The sequence below is a fragment of the Squalius cephalus genome (genome assembly GCF_949319135.1).
Source record: "Squalius cephalus genome assembly, chromosome: 21".
Classification (NCBI taxonomy): domain Eukaryota; kingdom Metazoa; phylum Chordata; class Actinopteri; order Cypriniformes; family Leuciscidae; genus Squalius; species Squalius cephalus.
In genome coordinates, this window is record NC_137142.1 from 29,232,777 (window position 1) to 29,252,399 (window position 19,623).

Below are 19,623 nucleotides of genomic sequence, written 5' to 3' on the forward strand. Positions count from 1 at the left end.
GTCGAGTACGCTCCACCTATCGGCAATTGTAACGCTTGCCGTAAAGCAAGTCAAATTTGTAGTTTTCTTATGTCTCATTAGAACTACAGAAACGCGACCCGATTTGGCAATCTTACATAGCGTGGATATATACCAGATAACGGACCGCAAATCGGTGGCATAAGTGCCTTTCACCCTGTCACGACTTGATGAACCACTGAAACGATTTTGGAAACATTATTTGAAGGTAAAAAATCCTACTTAGTGTTGCTTTAAAACAGTGCAAACATGCATTTTAGTCTGGGAATAGGTTTACTGTAAGCCTAGTCTGTGAAACCGAGGATAATGTCAATGTTTGACTTTATAAAAACAAGTTTGCACTTTAAGTTAGTTTAAGGTCTTAATTGTGATTCCTAAAGTGGGTTAATTTTATAAATGAATACTGCGAATTTTGGGAATTGTGTTCAATTGAACAGTGTCATTTCAATTGTGTTGAATTGAAAGAAAAAAAAAGTCATTTAAAATCATTGAAAGTGTTTAAAAAATATAGACAACATGCGCTTTTTGTGATGTCGCTAATGAATCTGCATCAAAGTTTTTGTGACAAAAAATAAATTAAATAATACTTCACATTCAGCACTTTCACTCACTTTATGCTGTTCTTTTTCACTTTTTCTATTCATCACAGAATCTTGAGAAAAATGTATCACTGTTTCCACAAAAATATTAACTTTATATATATTAAATATTAACTAGGCACAACTTTTTTCTATATTGATAATAAATATTAAAATACATTCAAATAGAAAACAATTCGTTTAAATTGTAATAATATTTCACAATATTACTATTTTAGCCTTGGTGAGCATAAAATATTTCTTTAATAAGCATTTAAAAACCTTTGGACGGTAGTGTGTATATAATTGTATTATAAAATATTCCCCCTTAAAACCATTTTAAATGCACGTTAATCACTGCACATTTCTCCCATATCAATCACACCCACTTCAGCTCTTGCGGTCTCTACTAATGAGCTGATGAGATGAATCAGGAGTTTTAGATGAGGGAGAAATACAAAATGTGCAATGCTGGGGTTGCTTCATGCCAGGTCAAAGATTCCAAACATTTATATTAGTTTTGGGCACGTTTAATGAATTTAAACTCCTCGTAACTCTCGCTTGGCCAGCTGGTGTGTGTCATTAGACATGTATGCCCGGTGGTTGTAAGTGAAAAGTGCGTCGTTTAATCTGTAAACACAGGCACATCAATGGCTGTCAGATGGTTATGCAGGTAGGATGGACAGCCCGTTGAACATGTTTAATAAGAAATGTATTCATATAACTGTCTTTTTCTTTTTTACACATCTCACCTCCACTGCCGTGAGCTCTTAATGAGAGCTGACCAGTGTCTTTGTGTGCTTTAAATGGACGTAATAGCAGCCAGCTAAACGGGCGGATTATTTCAAGTGGTTTATGCCGTTTTAAATAGTTTTACGCAGCACAGCTACTACGTTTACAGCAGATTCCTTGACGTTATTGTACATGAAAGATGAAACCACTTTGTGTTTCGGAAGGGAGTTCACATTTGACTTCCAGGCTTAAATGGTTTTATCAAAAATACAAAGGGGGGTGAGTCCGTACATTCCGCGCTGTATCAATATGACATGCTTCAGTTATTGGCAAGATGGTTTTATTTACTGATCGGGGTAAAGTGGTGAATTTGAAGATATCGCAGTATTAGGGATCCCTCCTGATGTGAGAAATGGTCTCCCCAGTATTGTGTTCGTGAGTGAACGAATCTGAATTTTTTTTTGAACGAATCATTTAAGTGAACGAATCATTCTAGTTTCCAGCCATACACTGCCACAGACCAAAGGGTATTTTTCTCCCTTTCGAAGCGCTTGGCTGCTGCTCTCCTGCCTTGAGATAGTGGCTGTATCCGAAATCACATACCCTACTAGCCTATATAGAAGGTGATAAACATAGTATGTGACAAAAGTAGAGTGCAAATTCACAGTATATGGATGACCTACTATTTCTGTGAGATTCTTAAGTGCACATAAGATGGACACTTACTATCCCATGAGGCCAGGGGAGAGGATTTGTGTATCGGTGTGTTCGACAAGTATAGGTCTCTGCAGACAGTAATAGGAGTTACCAGATCAGTGGGCGAGGCCATAAACAGAGGGGCGTTTTCCACCGTGTTACCTGATTTGCCCACGTCACAGAGAGGGTAGGGTTTAGGGGTGGGGTGGGGTCAGGGGAAGGGCATCATTTTCATTGCATTATTTATAAACACCCACCAGTTTGAAAACACCCACAAATTTAGAAACGCCCACTTTTGTTCCGCAGAGACCCCATACTCGTGTTCGACTTGAAGCAGCGCTGAAAGCATAATCACTCTCTCGCGATACTTTGATGTCATAACACCAATGCGCAGCGAGGCTTCAAGTCGAACACGCCTATGCTGCGTCCAAAATATTTCCCTACTATATAGCATGCGAAAAACAGCACGCCAACAGACTCAGAGCAGTATGTCCGAATACGTATTATTCGAAAAACAGTAGGTGAAAAGTCCCCTAATTCTGAAGTGTGCATTTGATAGACACTTTAATATCCCATGAGCCCACGGGAGGGGATTTATGAATGGAGGTGAAGTGACTGACTCTGGTAGGTCACATGATAATGACAACATGGCAGATGTAGTACATCCGCCTAACATTAATACTATTTAGAACATTTACATTTTTTTTATGGCCATGAAGTAAGTTCAAGTTCAGATCGAGACGCTTTGGCTTCACTTTTCAGGGCTTGTGCGGCACGCTTGGGACAGACCCTCGACCCCTTGTTTTTTATTTTTTAGCGAGTCTTCTCAACATCTACACTTCAGGCTATTCATATTCACACTATATAATAAATCCGGATTCCACGTGATCAATGGCTTAGGGTTTTCCATTAAAACACATTGCAAGGGTTTTACCAGTAGTGGGCACTCGTGCAGTGTAGCCTAAGCAATGACGTACATCAGAGTGAATGAGACTGAGGGAACTTAGTGAGGGAAGGGCATAAAAATGGACTTATACTCAGCCCTAATGGCAGTGAAGCTACGCAACTGATGCTGCTACTCAATTCTTACTATTTGTCATATTTTTACATAGTAGAAATGTCTTCCATATCTAGGCTATATATATATTTACAACCATTCTGCTCTTATGACCCATTCATACTAAGGATGATAACTATAAAGTTATAAAGATCATTCTAATTCAATGAGAATGGGGAAATCCAGAGCATTATATCAATGATGACACAAGGGAATGAAATTGTTGGAATCACTTTCAGAACAATAAAAACATTGACAGCCAATAAAAATCGATATCCAACCATTATTAACTTTTACTTTAATTTACTAATTTACATAATTACATATTTGCCTTTATGCGTAGTATGCTATTCTGAATTAAGCCATTGTTTTAGTCTGAATGAGATTTAGAGCGACTTTGAGCAAGATAAGACCTGAATAAACGAACCGAACAAACGTTTGTTTACTAACTAAATTATGAACGTATAAAGAATGACTATTTACCTTACACAATTTAGATGCATGTAATTATTAGAATTAACTTATTTAGGCTAATACCTTTTTGTTTTTTCCATAGCTTAATAAAAGTCATGCTGAGAAAGCAAGTTGAGAAAATGGAGGGGAAATTATACACCTGCTTTGTTGTAATTTGTGGGGGAAACACTATGATGGTTTCCTAAAAGATTTGTAGACAAGCAAATTATTTTAAGAAATAATAATTTAAGCCTAATTTCAGTCAAGATCGACTCAAAGTGAACGATTCAATGGCTCATATACCACGCAAAATGGCACTCATATGTCGCCTCCTACCGGCGCAACGATGGAACTGCGTAAAACGTGACTGAATGAGTCTTTTAGTGAACTGATCCAAAAGAGTCACTGAGAGGAATCAAAATCCCCACCACTAGCGCTCATATAGTGAGGGGAGGGGCAGGAATGCAGTCCATACCGACGTGATGGTGCTGCTCTAAATGCCAGTCTCTGCCAGTGTCTCTGCAACTCTACGAACCAGAAATTACTGGAGTGTTGCACCGCGCAAAACAGTTCCGTAGAGTAGCTGATGGAAACGGACCCCGTTAGACATGTGCGCGAACGTTTTCGGCGCGTTGAAAAGGTGAGAAATATGCTGCGCATCTCAGGAGGGGGTGAGACATGCTCGGATTGTGTCGGAAAGGGTTGGCTTGTGCTCAGAAGCAATAAAAATGTCCTTCTGTGATGGTTTGAGTCATGTAAATTCAGGCACCGCGTTGTCAGATTACAGGAAGGATTACGTTTTGGTGAGGCATCTACAGGCTTGTTATATTCTCATTCTGCCTTGTTGTATAGTTCATGGATGTAGCCACATATTCAGTACTGGGGGAACAAATGTAGTAATTTAAGAATCAGCCATTGCAAAACCCATATTTGGGGGATGTGTCAGGTCCCTGTTTAATCTATTAATCTACAGCTATAAGACACTCTTCATGATGGCATATCATGATGATGAGACATGTATTGCATTCAGTCTTTATGAACAGAAGATATTTTTAGTTGATACTGCTGGTAAGATCATCATAGCTGCTGTGGACAGTTCCAGAATCTCGACTCCCTCCCTGTAGTGTTGATGCTGAAGTTTGAAGACACCCTGCTATTAGTCTCAGTAGCATAGCAGAAAACAAGACTGTCTTATTAATACACTGTTAAGTACTGGACTGGTACATTTTTGTCAGGACATTATTCGTTATGTTTACAGACATTTCCTTTAACCCTAAAATGCAATACAATGCATAATTTAAAATACCTGTAAATCACCTGTGAAAAATCGATACCTAAAATTGCTTCATATTAACAAACTACATTAGTTGGGCCCTATTATTATAGTATTTTCTTAGTTTAGTTTGTTTATTGTTTATTGCATCATTTTAGTGTTGTGTGTTACCCTGATGGTTGTCTTTTTTTCTTCTTTTTTAGGTCAATTTCTAGCAACAGCTGCCAGTACAGTAACCTTAACAGTATATTTTTACAGTGTACTTAAAGTGCCCATATTATGCTATTTTAAAGGTTCCTAATTTGTTTTGAAGATCTCCTGCAATGGGTTTACATGAATCCAAGGTAAAAAGAAGATTTTGTTTTTTTTGTTTTTCATAATATACATTGCACATCACATAATTTAACGAGTCTGAACGATTCTTTCGAATAGTCAGTCTCTCTAAATCCCTCCTTTCCGAGAGTTTACTCGGCTCTGATTGGTCAGACGGCCCAGTCTGCTGTGATTGGTCTAGAAACTATATGGCCATTACTATACCTGAATTTCAGCTCTGGAGCTTCCTCAGCGCTTGAATACACAGTGATGCGAACAGTAACATTGGCATCTGTTTTTTTTTTCTGTATCAATTCCAGTGCGAGTCCTCATCCTTTTGAAGTGCATGCAAAGTAGATTTGCTCTCGCTGTGCTGAAAATAGCATTGTCTTGACATGTCGATAACACTAACAAAACTCTTCCAGGCTTCAGCTACAACTACAATATTTGAGGGAAATGGGGCAGTAAGTGAAGATCATAAGCTTAGATATGTAACAGGAAGTGAGACTAGAATTGCCATTCAGAATCGATTCTATCTTATAGGAGACAATAACTTTATTCATTGTGTAATTTGATCATTAAAACTTTGCAGACTTTTACATTCACAAACGGCTATGTTACACACTGCATTAAAGGTAATATTTGAAAAAGCATAATTGGGGCGCTTTAAAGAAACACTTCATGATTATGATGATGATGAGACATTGCATGAAGCCTGCATTGAACAGAGAACAGCTTTGGTTTAATCTAGTTTAGTCCTCCATCAATTTTAGAAGGGCCGAATTGTGAATAATCACAATTTTATTTATTTTATTTTATTTTTATGCATAATGACATTGGCAAAAGAATATGTCCTATTTGATCTGTATCAAGTCTGTATCTGTATTGTTGTTTAAAAGAGACTTTAGGGTGTTCAGAGGTTTGTTTTGGCGTCAATTAAGTGGTTCTTGAGTCGTAGCGATTGGGCAGTGGACAAAAGTTGAGGAAAGGCTTTTGGCCATGTGAATTTGAGCAATAGAAAATAATTAATTGACTCTGATGTGGCAGAATTCCATGAGTAGGGAAGGAAGCAGTGATGTATTTAGCAGTACCCTACTACCCACTGATAAGCTCTGGCATGGATGGCATGTTGGCTCTTTCGCCCCACCCAAATTTCATAGTCCATGGTGTTTGTTATATTTACTTGAGAGAGGTTGCAACCCTATAATAAGAGGTCTTCTGAGGCTTAAATGATTGTATATCGGAGTATGAGAGAAGGGGGGAGACGGGATGCTGGGAAGCAGGTGGAGCATCTGGACAGATGAGGGTTCTGACTCATCCTTATCTGACCTGACCCTATCCTCCTCCTACACTCCCAGCATGACGTCAAATGAACGCTGTACTGCTGCACAATTGGGGAATCAAAAATTCAACAAGCTTGGTGAACAATTTGTAAGTTCTCTTGAACTCTGATATTTCTTGGGAGTGTTCAAGGAGTATTTATTTTACATTTTTGAATACAGTGCAGAAATATCAAGCTGCTCGTGTTAGATTGTTGCAAAATTGTAGCAGACTTGAGTGTAGGGCTTATTTTTTGCTTTTAGGCTAGAGATATATATTCATAGGCAACTTGTGTATATATGGCCACTCACTGTAATACTTTTTCATTTGAGGTTTCTTCTTCGCAACAGTCTCTCTGTTCACCTGGTTATATAAAAGGACAAAGCACCCAAGGCATGCTTTCTTCTTTTCTTTTCTTTTTTTGGAGGAAAAAGCTATCAAGAAGTAGTATAAGATCTCTGATCCTGAGGTATACAAGGACTGCATTGAGTCTCACTACACCGTCGTAAAGTAATATTCTGGATTAAATGCAGTATATCACCAGCATCTGTGGCACACTCTCAATTACCACAGAAAATCATTTTGATTCATGCCTCAGCTGTAATGTGTGTGTGCAGAAGTCCACTTTTCTTTCTTTTTCCCCATTTTTTTATAGTTCCATTTATTTGATTTTTTTTTTTTTTTAGTATAGATCAATATCATATTTTAAATCCTTGTGCAATCTCATCCATGTTTATCAAATGTATTTCATGAACACTATACGGTCTGGGTGCTAATGGACGCTGTCTCTTTAAGTCCTGTTATTATGACCTCTCCGTGACATCACACACACTTCCCTAGGGAACAGCAGCACCAGTCGTCTGCCAATAAAATCTTCTCTTGGACTTTGAATCTGTAGAGGTAAGACAGTGCTGAATGGGCTGTGTGAAGGGCGTCTGCACTTAAGGACACTTCATTTCTCTAAACATCTTCTGCAGTTCGGTTGGTTGGTGCTGTTGGATTGATACACTTATATAACAGCTGCTAGACAGATTTTGCCATCTTTTTTGTGGTAATGAGTAGGACCACAACTTCTTTAATAGTTATGCTCCCTATCGCACATGTAAATATTTGCTCTCCACCCCACATGTAAATATTTGCTCTCCAGCATCAACATAATGTCACGACACCGGCAGGTAGGAAGTATGTTTTCTGAGACCTTTCCAGTAAGTTGGGTTGTCGCAACTGGACTATTGCTGTCAAAATCAGATGAATGGATTCATTGCCGAAATTCAGACTTGATTGAATTCAAGAATTCACATGGAGTGAATGCTCGAGTTTCAGTTTTTTTCATTGGATGGACAGATTAAGCCAGGTACATGTTCTGAATTTCAGAAACTGAAATCTTTCATTGCTATCCTCGAAAGTTTGTTTTTAATTTCTACATGTTTGTTCACAAACGTTGTCCTTACAAATGGAGGTTTGTTTTTGTGCTGTGTCATGCATTTAGGCAGCTGTTTCGTGTTGTGGCTTGCCGTGTGCCTATTGGGACTGTTTGTTTATGATGGGTGTAGTTGGAAACATCTGGCTGAGTCAGCCTTAGTCATCACAGCTGTACAACACATACAACCTGTGCTCATTACAGACGCACAAAACTTCTCTCCTGCATTTTTAAGTTCTCTCCTGCACAAAGTAAAAGTTTACCTGAGTTAGGATTAGAATTAACTTATTGATTTAATGCAATGAAATTCATAAATTTCAAATTCTTTTTGAGGCTACTGTAAAAGGGTTGTTGAGGCACAATATGTCTGTGATTTTATTTGTGTAATTATTTATGTAAATTTGTATGTACAATACCATTCAAAAGTTTGGGGTAATATTTTTTTATTTTTTTCAAAGAAATTAATACTTCTGTTCAGCAAAGATGCATTAAATTGAGTGCAAGTGACAGTAAAGATTTATAAAGTTACATTTTCTGTTTTGAATAAATGCTGTTCTTTTGAAGTTTCCTTACAGTAAAGAGTGTATCATGCAAAATGTATCATGTATCACAAAAAAATTGAGCAGCAAATCAGCATGTTAAAATGATTTATGAAGGATCATGTGACACTGAAGACTGGAGTTATGATTTTGAAAATTCAGCTTTGCATCACAGGAATAAAATTTTAAAATATATTTAAATAGAAAAGTTATTTTAAATTGTAATAACATTTCACAATATTATTATTTTTCCTGTGTTATAATAAATATAATAAATAATAAATGAGAGACTTCTTTCAAAAATATGGCCCCAAACTTTTGAACATTATGTATGTTTTAGGAAGTGTGTATTTTAGGTGCTGTCACCATTTATATAAAAAATAAGTTTTAATCATGTTATTGCTTTCAATAGTTCATTTAAATGGTCATGCAGTGTAAAAATTTTTGAATTTTTCACAATAGTTCACAGTCTGTTAATTATTATGAGCTCATAAAACATGCATGCATATTGCATAATAAAATAATTAGTGAAATACTATTTAAAGTATTATTGGATATTTCCTGTAAAGTATTTATTGTCAGCTACCTATAAAAATACTCTCTTTTACTTTTATTCCATTTTATCCACTGTATCATCCTCACTTCTCAACATCATACTTTGGTTATTTCCATATCATTTGTTTATTTGACCAGCTCTCACCTAATCTGTTTCTCTTTCAGCCTGTTTGGGAAACCCTTTGATGGTGGGAAGAGGACAATGGATCATGGCAGTCAGCAGCCACAGACTCAGCAGATGCCAGGAGCCTTCCCAGGTTATTCCGGACCCCGGGGCCCGTACCCTGGGCAGCACCCAGCCCTGTTACGGCTGGATGAGCTGCAGAGGGAGATCGCCAACCTGGGCCCACAGGTGTGCTCTTACAGCGGCCTGCAGAGCGACAGAGAGTACAAACGACTGGAGCGAGAGCTGACCCGATTACTGCTGGAGGTGGATAAGGTCAGGACAGGGCATCACTGCATCAAAAGAATCTGAAAAGTAAAGCATAATAATGACTAACCATGTTTTGTTTACCCACCCAGGTGGAGACGGAGGGCCGGCCGGAGCTTCAGCAGGCCCGGAAGCGTGCGGCGGGAGAGGTCGAGGGTTTGCTTCGATACCTAGAGGGTAATGCCACGCATCCATCTCGGCTGGCCATTGAGGAGCTGACCCAGGAGGCGCAGAACATGCTGAACGAAGGGGTTGTGGGGCCGTTCCGGCAGGGCCAGGCTCAAGATGCCTTTGAGATTAGTGAGGAGCTGGTGGAGGCTGTGCAGGACGTGGCCATGCGGCTGGCTCAGGTCAAGACGGGTGGGAGCGTACCACTCAGGAAGGCCCGTTACAAGGCGCTGACAAGGGTCTGTGCCGTACAGGAAATACTGGAGGGTCGCATACGCACTCATACGCTGGCGCTGCCGCTGTCCGATGACACACACGAGGCCGTGCAGCGCATTAATCAAGTTATGGCGCAGGTGAGTGGTATTGCAAAAGATTCATATCATGAGGAATCACAAATCTGCGTATTAACTAGCAAACTGCTGTTATTCTTTTTGCACATGATGGGATGTTTCTTAAAGATACTGCTGGAAAAAAAACTATTTTAATTTTAAGGGTTAGAGAGAGGGTAGAAATGGTCATGAAAATCCCTAATTCTGTTTTTGACCTCAAGTAGAATGTAAAATGAAATATGCTCTACAGCTCATAGTTTATTTATTTATTGTTTCAGCTAGGACACTAAATTGGTCGAAAAATCTCTACATGTTTTACATTTATTTCAATTTTTTGACACTACTGTTCGACAGTTTAGGATCAGAATTATAATTTTTTTAAATCATACTTTTTTCAGTAAAATAAAATATATATTAAATATACACTACAGTTGAAAAGTTTGGGGTCAGTAAAAATAAAAATTCAGCTAGGACATTAAATTGATTTAAAAAAAAGAAATCTTTTGAAAAAAAATAAAATGTTTAACAATGATACAAAAGATTTCTATTTCAAATAAATGCTGTTCTTTTGAATTTTCCTGGAAAGAATCCTGGAAAAAATGTATCATACTGAAATATTAAGCAGCAACTGTTTTCAATGATGATGATGATAAGAAGAAATATTTCTTGAGCAGCAAATCATCATATTAGAATGGTTTCTGAAGGATCATGTGACACTGAAAACAGGAATAAATTACATTTTAAAATATATTAAAATAGAAAACAGTTATTTTAAATTATAATTATATTTCACAATATTACTTTTGTTGCTATTTAAACTGTTTAACAGTAGTATATATGATCTCTTTAATAATTTTTGAAAGATTGTTCTGATTTTAGCCAAGAGACAATGTTAACATTAAAGTAAAGAGAACCTGAAATGATTTGATCTCATGTAGGTGAGTGGTGCCCGGTGCCAGGAAGTGGCTCTGCTGATGGGTCTGAGTGGGCGCGATAGCTGTACCCACCTAGCAAGGATCCTCACAGAGCTGTTGGTTGAACTGGACGCCCTGGATGTGTCTAGTAATGCTGCTGTGAGAAACTACAGAAAACAAGTGGTGGAGGAGATCAATGGTCTGCTAAAACATCTTGACCTGGAGGGAGAAGGATACGACACGCGCAGGTAACACCAAATGGACACATCAACGACAATAGCTTGTGTCTCATTTTGAAGGCTGCCTCCTCCGGATATTATAAGTAGACTGTTTCTGAGGCATAAATAATTGTAAATTCTTTCTTACTTTGGAATGTAATGGATACTTCTCTAAAATAAGGGAGCCTTAATGATGTATGCAACCAAAAAATGAGACCTCTGGAGGGCATAACCTTTGAAATTAGACACGACAAATATGTAGCACCAGTGAAATGCCATTTTATGTTTACTTATGCAACCATTAAGTGAAGCTACTCATTTAAAGATTAAATTTTAATGGGATAGTTCACTCCAAAAATCATTATTAACTCTACCTTGCATCATTCCAAAATATATAAATACATTACATACACTGCAGGCAGCATTTATTTGATCACAAATACAGTAAAAACAGTATTATTGTGAAATACTATTACAATTTCAAATGACAGTTTTCCATTTTAATATATTTGGAAATGTGCTGGCAAAGCTTAATTTTCAGCATCATTGCTGCAGTCTTCAGTGTCACATGATCCTTCAGAAATCATTCTAAGATGCTGAAGAAAAAATGATCAGTATATATAAAACAGTTGCTTCTTTGTGGAAACTGATGCTGTTTTTTCATGATTCTTTGATGAATAGAAAGTTCAAATGAACAGCATTTATTTGAAATAGATTTTTTGTCATTGTCATAAGTATCTTTACTACCACTTTTAATCGATTTGATGAATCTCAGCTAAATGTAAGTATTATTGAGCTGTATAATGATATAATAATTTTGTAATATAGTATATTGAGTTATGTAATAATTATATAATATTATAGTATATATAAAAAATACTTATATATTAAATATATGAGGGGTATATAAAACCTGACCCTCGTCTAAAAATATAACCGCATACAGATTTTGACATTTAAGTAATTAATGACAGAAATTATTTTTTTACGGATTATTAGTTACTTTTTCTATATTGAATCTATTAATAAACTTTAACCCATTGCACCTCCAGGTATGATCTAGCGCAGAATGACTCGATTCGTGAAATTGAGGCGATTAGGGGGCGTGTGTCAGTGCTGCGGGAGGAGGTGCTCCGTCATGGTGCCACAGGACAGGGGGCGGAGCTGCAAGGTCTCCTTACGCACCTGGATCAGGTGGACACGGGCCGAAATCCCTGCATTCGGGAGGCACGGCGAAGGGCTGTGCTGGAAGTTCAAGCACTCATCACATTCCTAGACCTCTGGGAAGCCCTAGGACGTCGTAACCCTGGAGCAGATGAGCCTCCTCCTCATGCGGCCGTGTGGCGTGTCTTAGCCAGCCTGGGCCAACTCCAGGCTCAGGTGTTGGGCTTTGACGGCAAGAGGGCTGACAAGAGCTACATGGTATTGGAAGAGCTACTGACCAAACAACTTCTGGCTCTTGATGCTGTGGACCCTCAAGGGGACGAAGGGACCAAAACTGCCCGTAAGCAAGCTGTTAAACATGCCCAGAATATCCTTAGTTACTTGGATATGAAGACAGATGAGTGGGAGTACTGAGAGGCCGATAAAAGCGACTGCAGTATTGCCGAGATTTCCCTGAATAAGGAGCCGCAAGAAAAAGGCAAAAGCTTTTTTGCCTCGTGTGCGACATCAGGACAAGACACGGCCATGCCGAGGATACAGGCCATGGGCGGGATTTTTAATTTGTATATAAAAGACTTTGTGTTTCGCCGTGGGCAGCGAGACTGTTACCCATGATGCTCTGCACCTGCTGCTTTTGTTGGTCCATTACTGGTCCCTGAAAACAGCCTTTTTTTCTGGCAGAAGGAAACCCGGTTTCTACTGCCATGAAGCATTTTTTTTCATGACAATAATCCATGATCTCTTTAGTTGAATCTGTGCTGTTGATTGGTGTGGTGTGGTGCTAAACCCTGTTCTGCTGCCAAAATCTGCTTCCCGCTTTACCACATGCCTGTGTGGAACCAATTTCAGTCTTTATCACGGTGTGAGCACATCAGCTCTCCATTCCTATCCAGTTAGAGCCGTGTAGGAGCACATGATCCCCTGCTACGACCACAACAGGTTGTGCACTGCAGTGGGCCGTTTTCCCATTAATCACACATAATGTAAAGGCAGCCCAAGCTTAGCGTCCATAGGTTTGATGATCTCTTCTCTAAATTGCACTTTCAGAGCCTAAGCTCATCTCGCTACAATTATTAGCTGCAAATAAACAAGAACTGACTATATGTGGGAACAATTGTTTTTACATTTTGTCTTTTACATGCATATATCCCACTGAGAAAACTGTATCTTAAAATATATAGTAAACAGTGGTTTGTGATTAGTTTAAAGATGAAGTGTGGAATTTTATTTTAACATGAAATTACACACTTCACCTTTTAAAGAAGACTTTTTGACATCAAAGAAGAATGTGAGTGAACGAGTTATCTGATTTCTAACCCTTCCTGCAGTTTTGCCATATTTCAGTGGTCGGAGGCCAAAATTGCAACGAGGTATTGTCCTTGGAGACGTTTCTTTTTGGTATTGATATGGAGGATAAAAATAGAAACTAGTTCACAAGTTTCTTGTCTTCATTGCTTTTTTTTTTTTTTTGCTTTTAGGCAACAAGTGCCTGTGCAAGCCACCAGGGAATAGAGCAGAGACTGAAAGAGTGTGTCTGTGATTGTTTAAAAAAAAGGAAGTGGTGCATGCTATTTTGGTAGTGAGACTGATCAAAGTGGACAGGGGCGTTCTAGGACATTTTCATTGGAGCGGCATGGAAAGACAGCAAGCTATCAAACAAGCACTGAAAAACTGTGGCTACATTTACACAGTTAAATGTGACCAAAATCTGATTTTTCTTTTCCTGTCATGTATGACACATCAAAAATCACATTTAATATTACTTTACACATTTAATCACATTTAATATTACACATTTATTATTTTAACCATTTTAAATATATGGTTCACTTTCATATGTGGGAATAAATTAGTTTAAGTGATTCCCCCATGTGACTTGTGAATTCATAAAAAAAAATTTTTTTGATTTACCCTTTTATGGTTTATAATTCAAACACATTTATGAATTACACTATATAAAGTATTACACAGAAAGATGCAAAAGTATAAAACTTGATTGTTGTGGCATTTTGGCACTCTAACAATTATTGGTCAGCACTGTGGGTTTTTCATTGGCCAGTATGAATACAGTTATCTAGAGAGCAGAGTAGCCAATGGTTGACATAGGATAATGCAATAAAGTGCAACAGTTGGGTTCCGGAAAAATCCCTTTATTTTTCTCCATGGAGGAATTGATTTTGAATAACTTCTTTGAGCTACTTGGTTCTTGGTATATGCTTTTGTTTTTAAATGGTGTTTAATGGCAGAATTCCTGGTGTAAAAAAAAAAAAAAAACTACATTACCCATGATTCTGGCATCTCCATTCTCTACCAATCAGAGAATTACGACTATAGTGAATCATGACAACTTTAACTGAATAATTTGAATTATTTCTTCAAAATAAAAATGATAATTTTATCATTCACAATTCTTCATGCTCCTTAAAGTCTGGTACCTCTGTCTTTTTGTCTAATTAAAAAAAAAATGTTTTGTTTCAAATCAAAATTTGTAATGTGATTTGCCTAGTGGCAAATTTCATGCTGTAATTTAATAAATTTTAATTTTTGTAAATTTAATTTGTTCAAATTAAGCCTTTTTTCTTTTTTTAAATCCTCATTGGAAAAATAATTGGGAAAGAAATACTTCCGGAACCAAGGCCACTGAAAACTGTTGCAGTCAATTGAGACGACACTGAAATTAAACAAGCATTTGTTTACACATTATTTATTTGATTAAATTCTAAAATATTTGATAAAACGGAAATTATATGTTGACAAGGCTGTTTGTAGACTCGTGGAAGTAACATAAGGGATGGCAAGTACGGCATAATCAGTACACATACAGTACATCGATCCGTCACTAGTATTGATAGAAAGTGACCAAGTTTAATGTTAGAATTTCATTTAATAACAAAAATATATCATATAATATTTTATTATGGAAGTTGTGGTTGTTGAAGAACAGGGTCAGCATGCACACAGTAGTGGTGTTTTGAAACAAATCTGTTTAGTGAGCAATTTAATGACTCGTTCCTAAAGATCATGTTCATTCTTGAAAAGTCACTTTTTAATTTTTGAATGATTTTGTGTTTTTGAACTAATAATTTGAGCATTGCGTGTTTAGAGCAGTGGTTGATATGGACCACATTTAAGAGGTCATGTAAACAACTTCACAAAAAAAAAAAAACAGATGAAAAATGAATTGGGCACTTTAGCTTGTAGTGTGAAGCAGTCTGTTTATATCCCTCTGAGTCTGCTGAATGTAGGAGTAGCTTGTCTGTGGGAAAAACCGCAGAAGTATCCAGTTTTGTCGTTTAAAATCTGACCACAGAGGCCAGGTTATGGCCTAAAACAAATCCAAATAATATATGTCATCTGTATCATGCTGGGCACTTGAGCCTCTCTCCGCTCATTTAAGCTGTCTGTGCTGTTAGCAGGTTACAATGGCTTGTTTTGACCTTGAACTGTGACCATCCTTTGTTGTTTATTTCGGTCGTGTCCCACTTGCTGTGTGGTCACTACCCTCTGTCCTGCTCCACATAAGGGAACGTCCAATTAAAAGGACCATCAGCAGTCATGAAGCAACACCACAGTTATCAACAAAGAAATCAGGTTGTGCTTGGATTAAACCCAGACACTCTTATTTAAGGGCATTCTTCTTGAAAAAATGACAATAAAGACACAGGGGCCAGAAGTGAGTGTTGCTGGAAAGGATAGGTCGTGGTCAGAAGAGATTAATCCAGACTCTGTCATCAGACAGCCGTTGTCTGGCAGAGTCTCCTGTGGTGGGCAGCACTGGCAGTTCAGCTGAGGAGGATCCTATATCCGTCAAGGTGAAATACACGCTCCAACAGCACTTTAAAGCAACCTTGCACTAGGCATTGGCGTTGTTTTGTGCACCTCTTCTAAACCCACATAGAGATGGCAAAGATGTGAGCTAATATTAGCAATGTCAGTTCTGCTCAACCAGACTTTTTTGTTTGTTGTTTTACCAGCACAACATGCATTGGCCACATACACACTGCAGGTAAATATGGCTGACGCTCCTCATTAAATCCATGTGGTATAACTAGTTGTTAATGCTGTAGTGTTGCCTAATATACAGGCAGATTGTCTGAAGTGCAGTGCTAGAAAATCCCAGTTATGCAAATCTTGATACCTGTCTGTCTACCGTAATTACATAAGAGGTTCTCTGCCTTGAGATCGCCAGAGATTTCTATAACCTTTTAGCTGTAAGGGGCTGTTCATCCTTGTTTTCAAAAGAGTTCGATGGAGAACAAGATGGGACATAATACAAGGGTCTGGAGATTTATTTATTTTAAAGCTGAACTATTGAAGTCATTATGCAACGGAAGTAGCGAGAGATCTTTTCTTACGATGTGACGCACATCCAACTGAAACGGATTGTTTTGAAAAAGAAAAAAAATTGGATTTGGTTGTATCTGTTGGTTGTTATTTGGATGGAGGCGGATCTGAATGTGAGCTTGCAGTTGATTTTAAGAAAGGGATGAAATGCTGTGTTCACGACGTGACTATCTATTCTGAGCTGTTCACTTCTTCAGACTGGGAATTATGCATTTCTATTAGGGCTGCACGATATTGAAGAAAAATATGATATTAGATATGCGATACGATAATGCTTAAAGTGTATAAATAAACTTAAATTATCTTTAAAATATATTTAAAATGATATAACCTAACTTTACATGTGTTTCACATTCTTTTTGTGACAAGAAAACTTCCCTACAACTTCTGAAAGTGAACAGCAGTGTTTTACTGTAGCATAAGAAGTGTTATTTTAACATCAGTGTAAACCACGGGGTTCAGGGTTTCAGGTTATCCTACATTAGGTTTATTTAACAACAGAAACTGAATAATCAAATGTAAAAATAAAACACTGCTTAGTTTTCACTGTATGAATTAAATATATACTGATTCTTATTAAAGCTACAAAAGTTATTCAGCCAAGAGCAGTGAGTGATTTTCTCTTTGTCTTTTGTTCATGACCCCAGTTATTGCAAGCTGTTGCGATATGCATATCGCGATATATACATTTGCGATATTTCGATAATTTCGATATATTGTGCAGCCCTAGGCAATCTGAATCTGCAGCAGTCAGGTGGTACAGCGGTCACGAGGTACAAGTAGGAGCTCTCCGGAAATTCCCAGTTTACAAATTATTAACAGCTCTACAAGGACGGAAGTTGAAATCACCTAATTACAGTAATTACGACATAGCGTGAATGTGTAAGACATTTTCACAGGTATTTTAAACGGTATTTTGAATTGCACATTGCATTGTCTTGTGTTTTAGGGTTAAAAGAAATCAATTTAACCGATAATAATCCGACAGAAAATTACCAGTACTGTTTCTAACTAAAGAATATAGTGCCCACATCTGGAGCTTTAGGTCCATTCATAGAGTTTGATGGGGAGTTTGATTGAGTTTGAGGGGTATCAATCCAAGTTCTCTTTCTTAAAATGTTGTTAGGATTTTCATACTTGACATGCATTGTAAATCTAATCTACAGCATTGTGGTCTGCGTTCCACATTCCATCAGCTGCCAGAGCTTCATCTCTACGCAGACGATTGGTCTGTCAGATCTGAGTCATACTGATGTCTGCTAAACTATCTCCATGGTTATGGTCACAAATCAAATCCATTCCGATTGTTGAATGCCACTCATCAGCCGTTTATGGCAGTCATCTAGAACTATTACAGTTCTTTTGTATGTGGTGAATTAATATTACCTTGATTGTATTACAGGATGAGCTTTAAAACAGATATTTGACATAAAGACCAAGTTCATTTGTTACAGGCTCTATTCCTGCTTTAATGTAATGAGCGAGCCTTGCACCTGTCTTTGAATATTTAGTTTACAGCTGTTAGAGTCTTTATTAGTACTGACATGGCTGATGTGAGATGACAGGCGTCAAAATTGCCGTTAGGTGTAAAACACCATGCAGTGTGATTTGCTAAGTCTTTTAGGATGCCATACTCGAGTTCATCACACAAGCTTTGAACAACACCCATTACATTGAAAACCCATTACAGTATCTGAAAAAAACTAAAAAAGAGAATGTAATGAAGAATGTCCATCTTTTTTTATACCAAAGTTGATTCTTTCCTGTTTTTAACTTCCTTTATCTTTATAATCACTGACACTATACAAACCAGAAAAGGTAAAACTTCTCATTCTCGCTTTTGGTTTTCCTTATCTGACTATATGTCTGGAAGAATGTGTTTTTGTGGTGAACTGTGAGATTGTTTAAATGTGTCATGCTATTTATCTAATGTTCGACGCATTGTGTATATTGTCTGGTTTATGCTTGTTTAAAAAAAAAAAAAACATCGTTCAAACTGCTGTGTGAATGCTTTGGTCAGCGGGGTTGTTTGGTTTTTACATGTCTACAATGCTAAATAAAAGATGGTGATCTGGAAATAACCTATGTTTGTGGCAAGGTATTAATTATGGCCTGGGATCTTTCAAACTGTTTCCATGGCAACCTCTCTCTGTGCTCACAAAATAGGTGTTCAGAAACAGAATCGTGTTTTCCTGAAACACAGAGCATTGAAAATATCCCTGCACATTTAGCTGGCTAAATAAATCTGCCTAAACTGATATAGTTATTAACATTCCTGGCTGTGTTGCTCATGTGTAAGATGACATGAATCAACAATCTGTCAAAAGACTTCAGCAGCTGGAAAGTGCTTTATGCAAATCTGAGAAGATATATTGAGTTATACAGTTCAGATATAAGCAGAGATGTGATGCTTATTTTAAAATGTTTTGCAAATTAAATGAGCAAATAAATGTAATTGGTAATCTAATGTAAATATTGCAACATGATGTTAATGCATAGCACTACTGACACTAATGCAAATAAAGAGAAAAGCAATACAAATTATATTAAAAAGTGCGTTTGAATGAAATGTAGACATATGTACACATATACAGAGCATGAATTTGATGTAAATAGGTCTACATATTAACACATGCAGTTCATAGGGGACAATGTATTACAGCATGAAATAATGATTAAACCTATAACATTTTACATTGATAACATTTAAACATAATTTATGTCACAAATTCTGACTTATGATAAGAATTGCGGGATATAAACTCGCTATTCTGAGGAAAAAAGACAGAATAACGAGTTTTTATCTCACAATTCTGATTTTTCATCTGAGAATGGATATCTAAAGAAAGAGTTTTGAGATATAAACTCAATTACTTTTTTTCCCCTTTTATTCCGTGGCTTATAGACTGCTTCTGTCACCAGTTAGGCTCCGCCCACACACACAAAAAAACCCTTCAGTGCTGTTTGCAAACACCCAAATGGTCTATTAAAATTCTTTACTGTCACTTTTAATTTAGCAACTTCTTTCTTTTCTTTTTTTTTTTTTTTTACTTACTGACCCCTACTGTATATTTTGTATGTAACTTTAAAGGGATAAACTAAC

General features: G+C 37.3%; 1 protein-coding gene and 1 long non-coding RNA gene across 4 annotated transcripts; one reads left to right on the top strand and one right to left on the bottom strand.

The window, feature by feature from the left end:
* Positions 1-94: 94 nt before the first annotated feature.
* bag5 (BCL2 associated athanogene 5) lies at positions 95-17,464 on the top strand. 3 transcript variants are annotated; one of them, XM_079854472.1, is made up of 5 exons: positions 95-226; positions 9,119-9,392; positions 9,476-9,904; positions 10,819-11,042; positions 12,065-17,464. In XM_079854472.1, exons 2-5 carry the CDS (start codon positions 9,156-9,158, stop codon positions 12,588-12,590), a joined length of 1,416 nt encoding a protein of 471 aa, XP_079710598.1. In that variant the 5' UTR covers positions 95-226; positions 9,119-9,155; the 3' UTR covers positions 12,591-17,464. The 3 variants fall into 3 exon arrangements, with proteins under 3 accessions (XP_079710598.1, XP_079710597.1, XP_079710596.1); XM_079854471.1 differs by lacking the exon at positions 95-226 and adding an exon at positions 1,098-1,269; XM_079854470.1 differs by lacking the exon at positions 95-226 and adding an exon at positions 3,935-4,174.
* Positions 14,733-19,047, bottom strand: LOC307148731. Its single transcript, XR_013819480.1, has 2 exons — positions 17,448-19,047; positions 14,733-17,369 (listed from the first exon to the last, which is right to left on the bottom strand). It is a non-coding gene; the product is annotated as an uncharacterized lncRNA (long non-coding RNA).
* Positions 19,048-19,623: the final 576 nt, after the last annotated feature.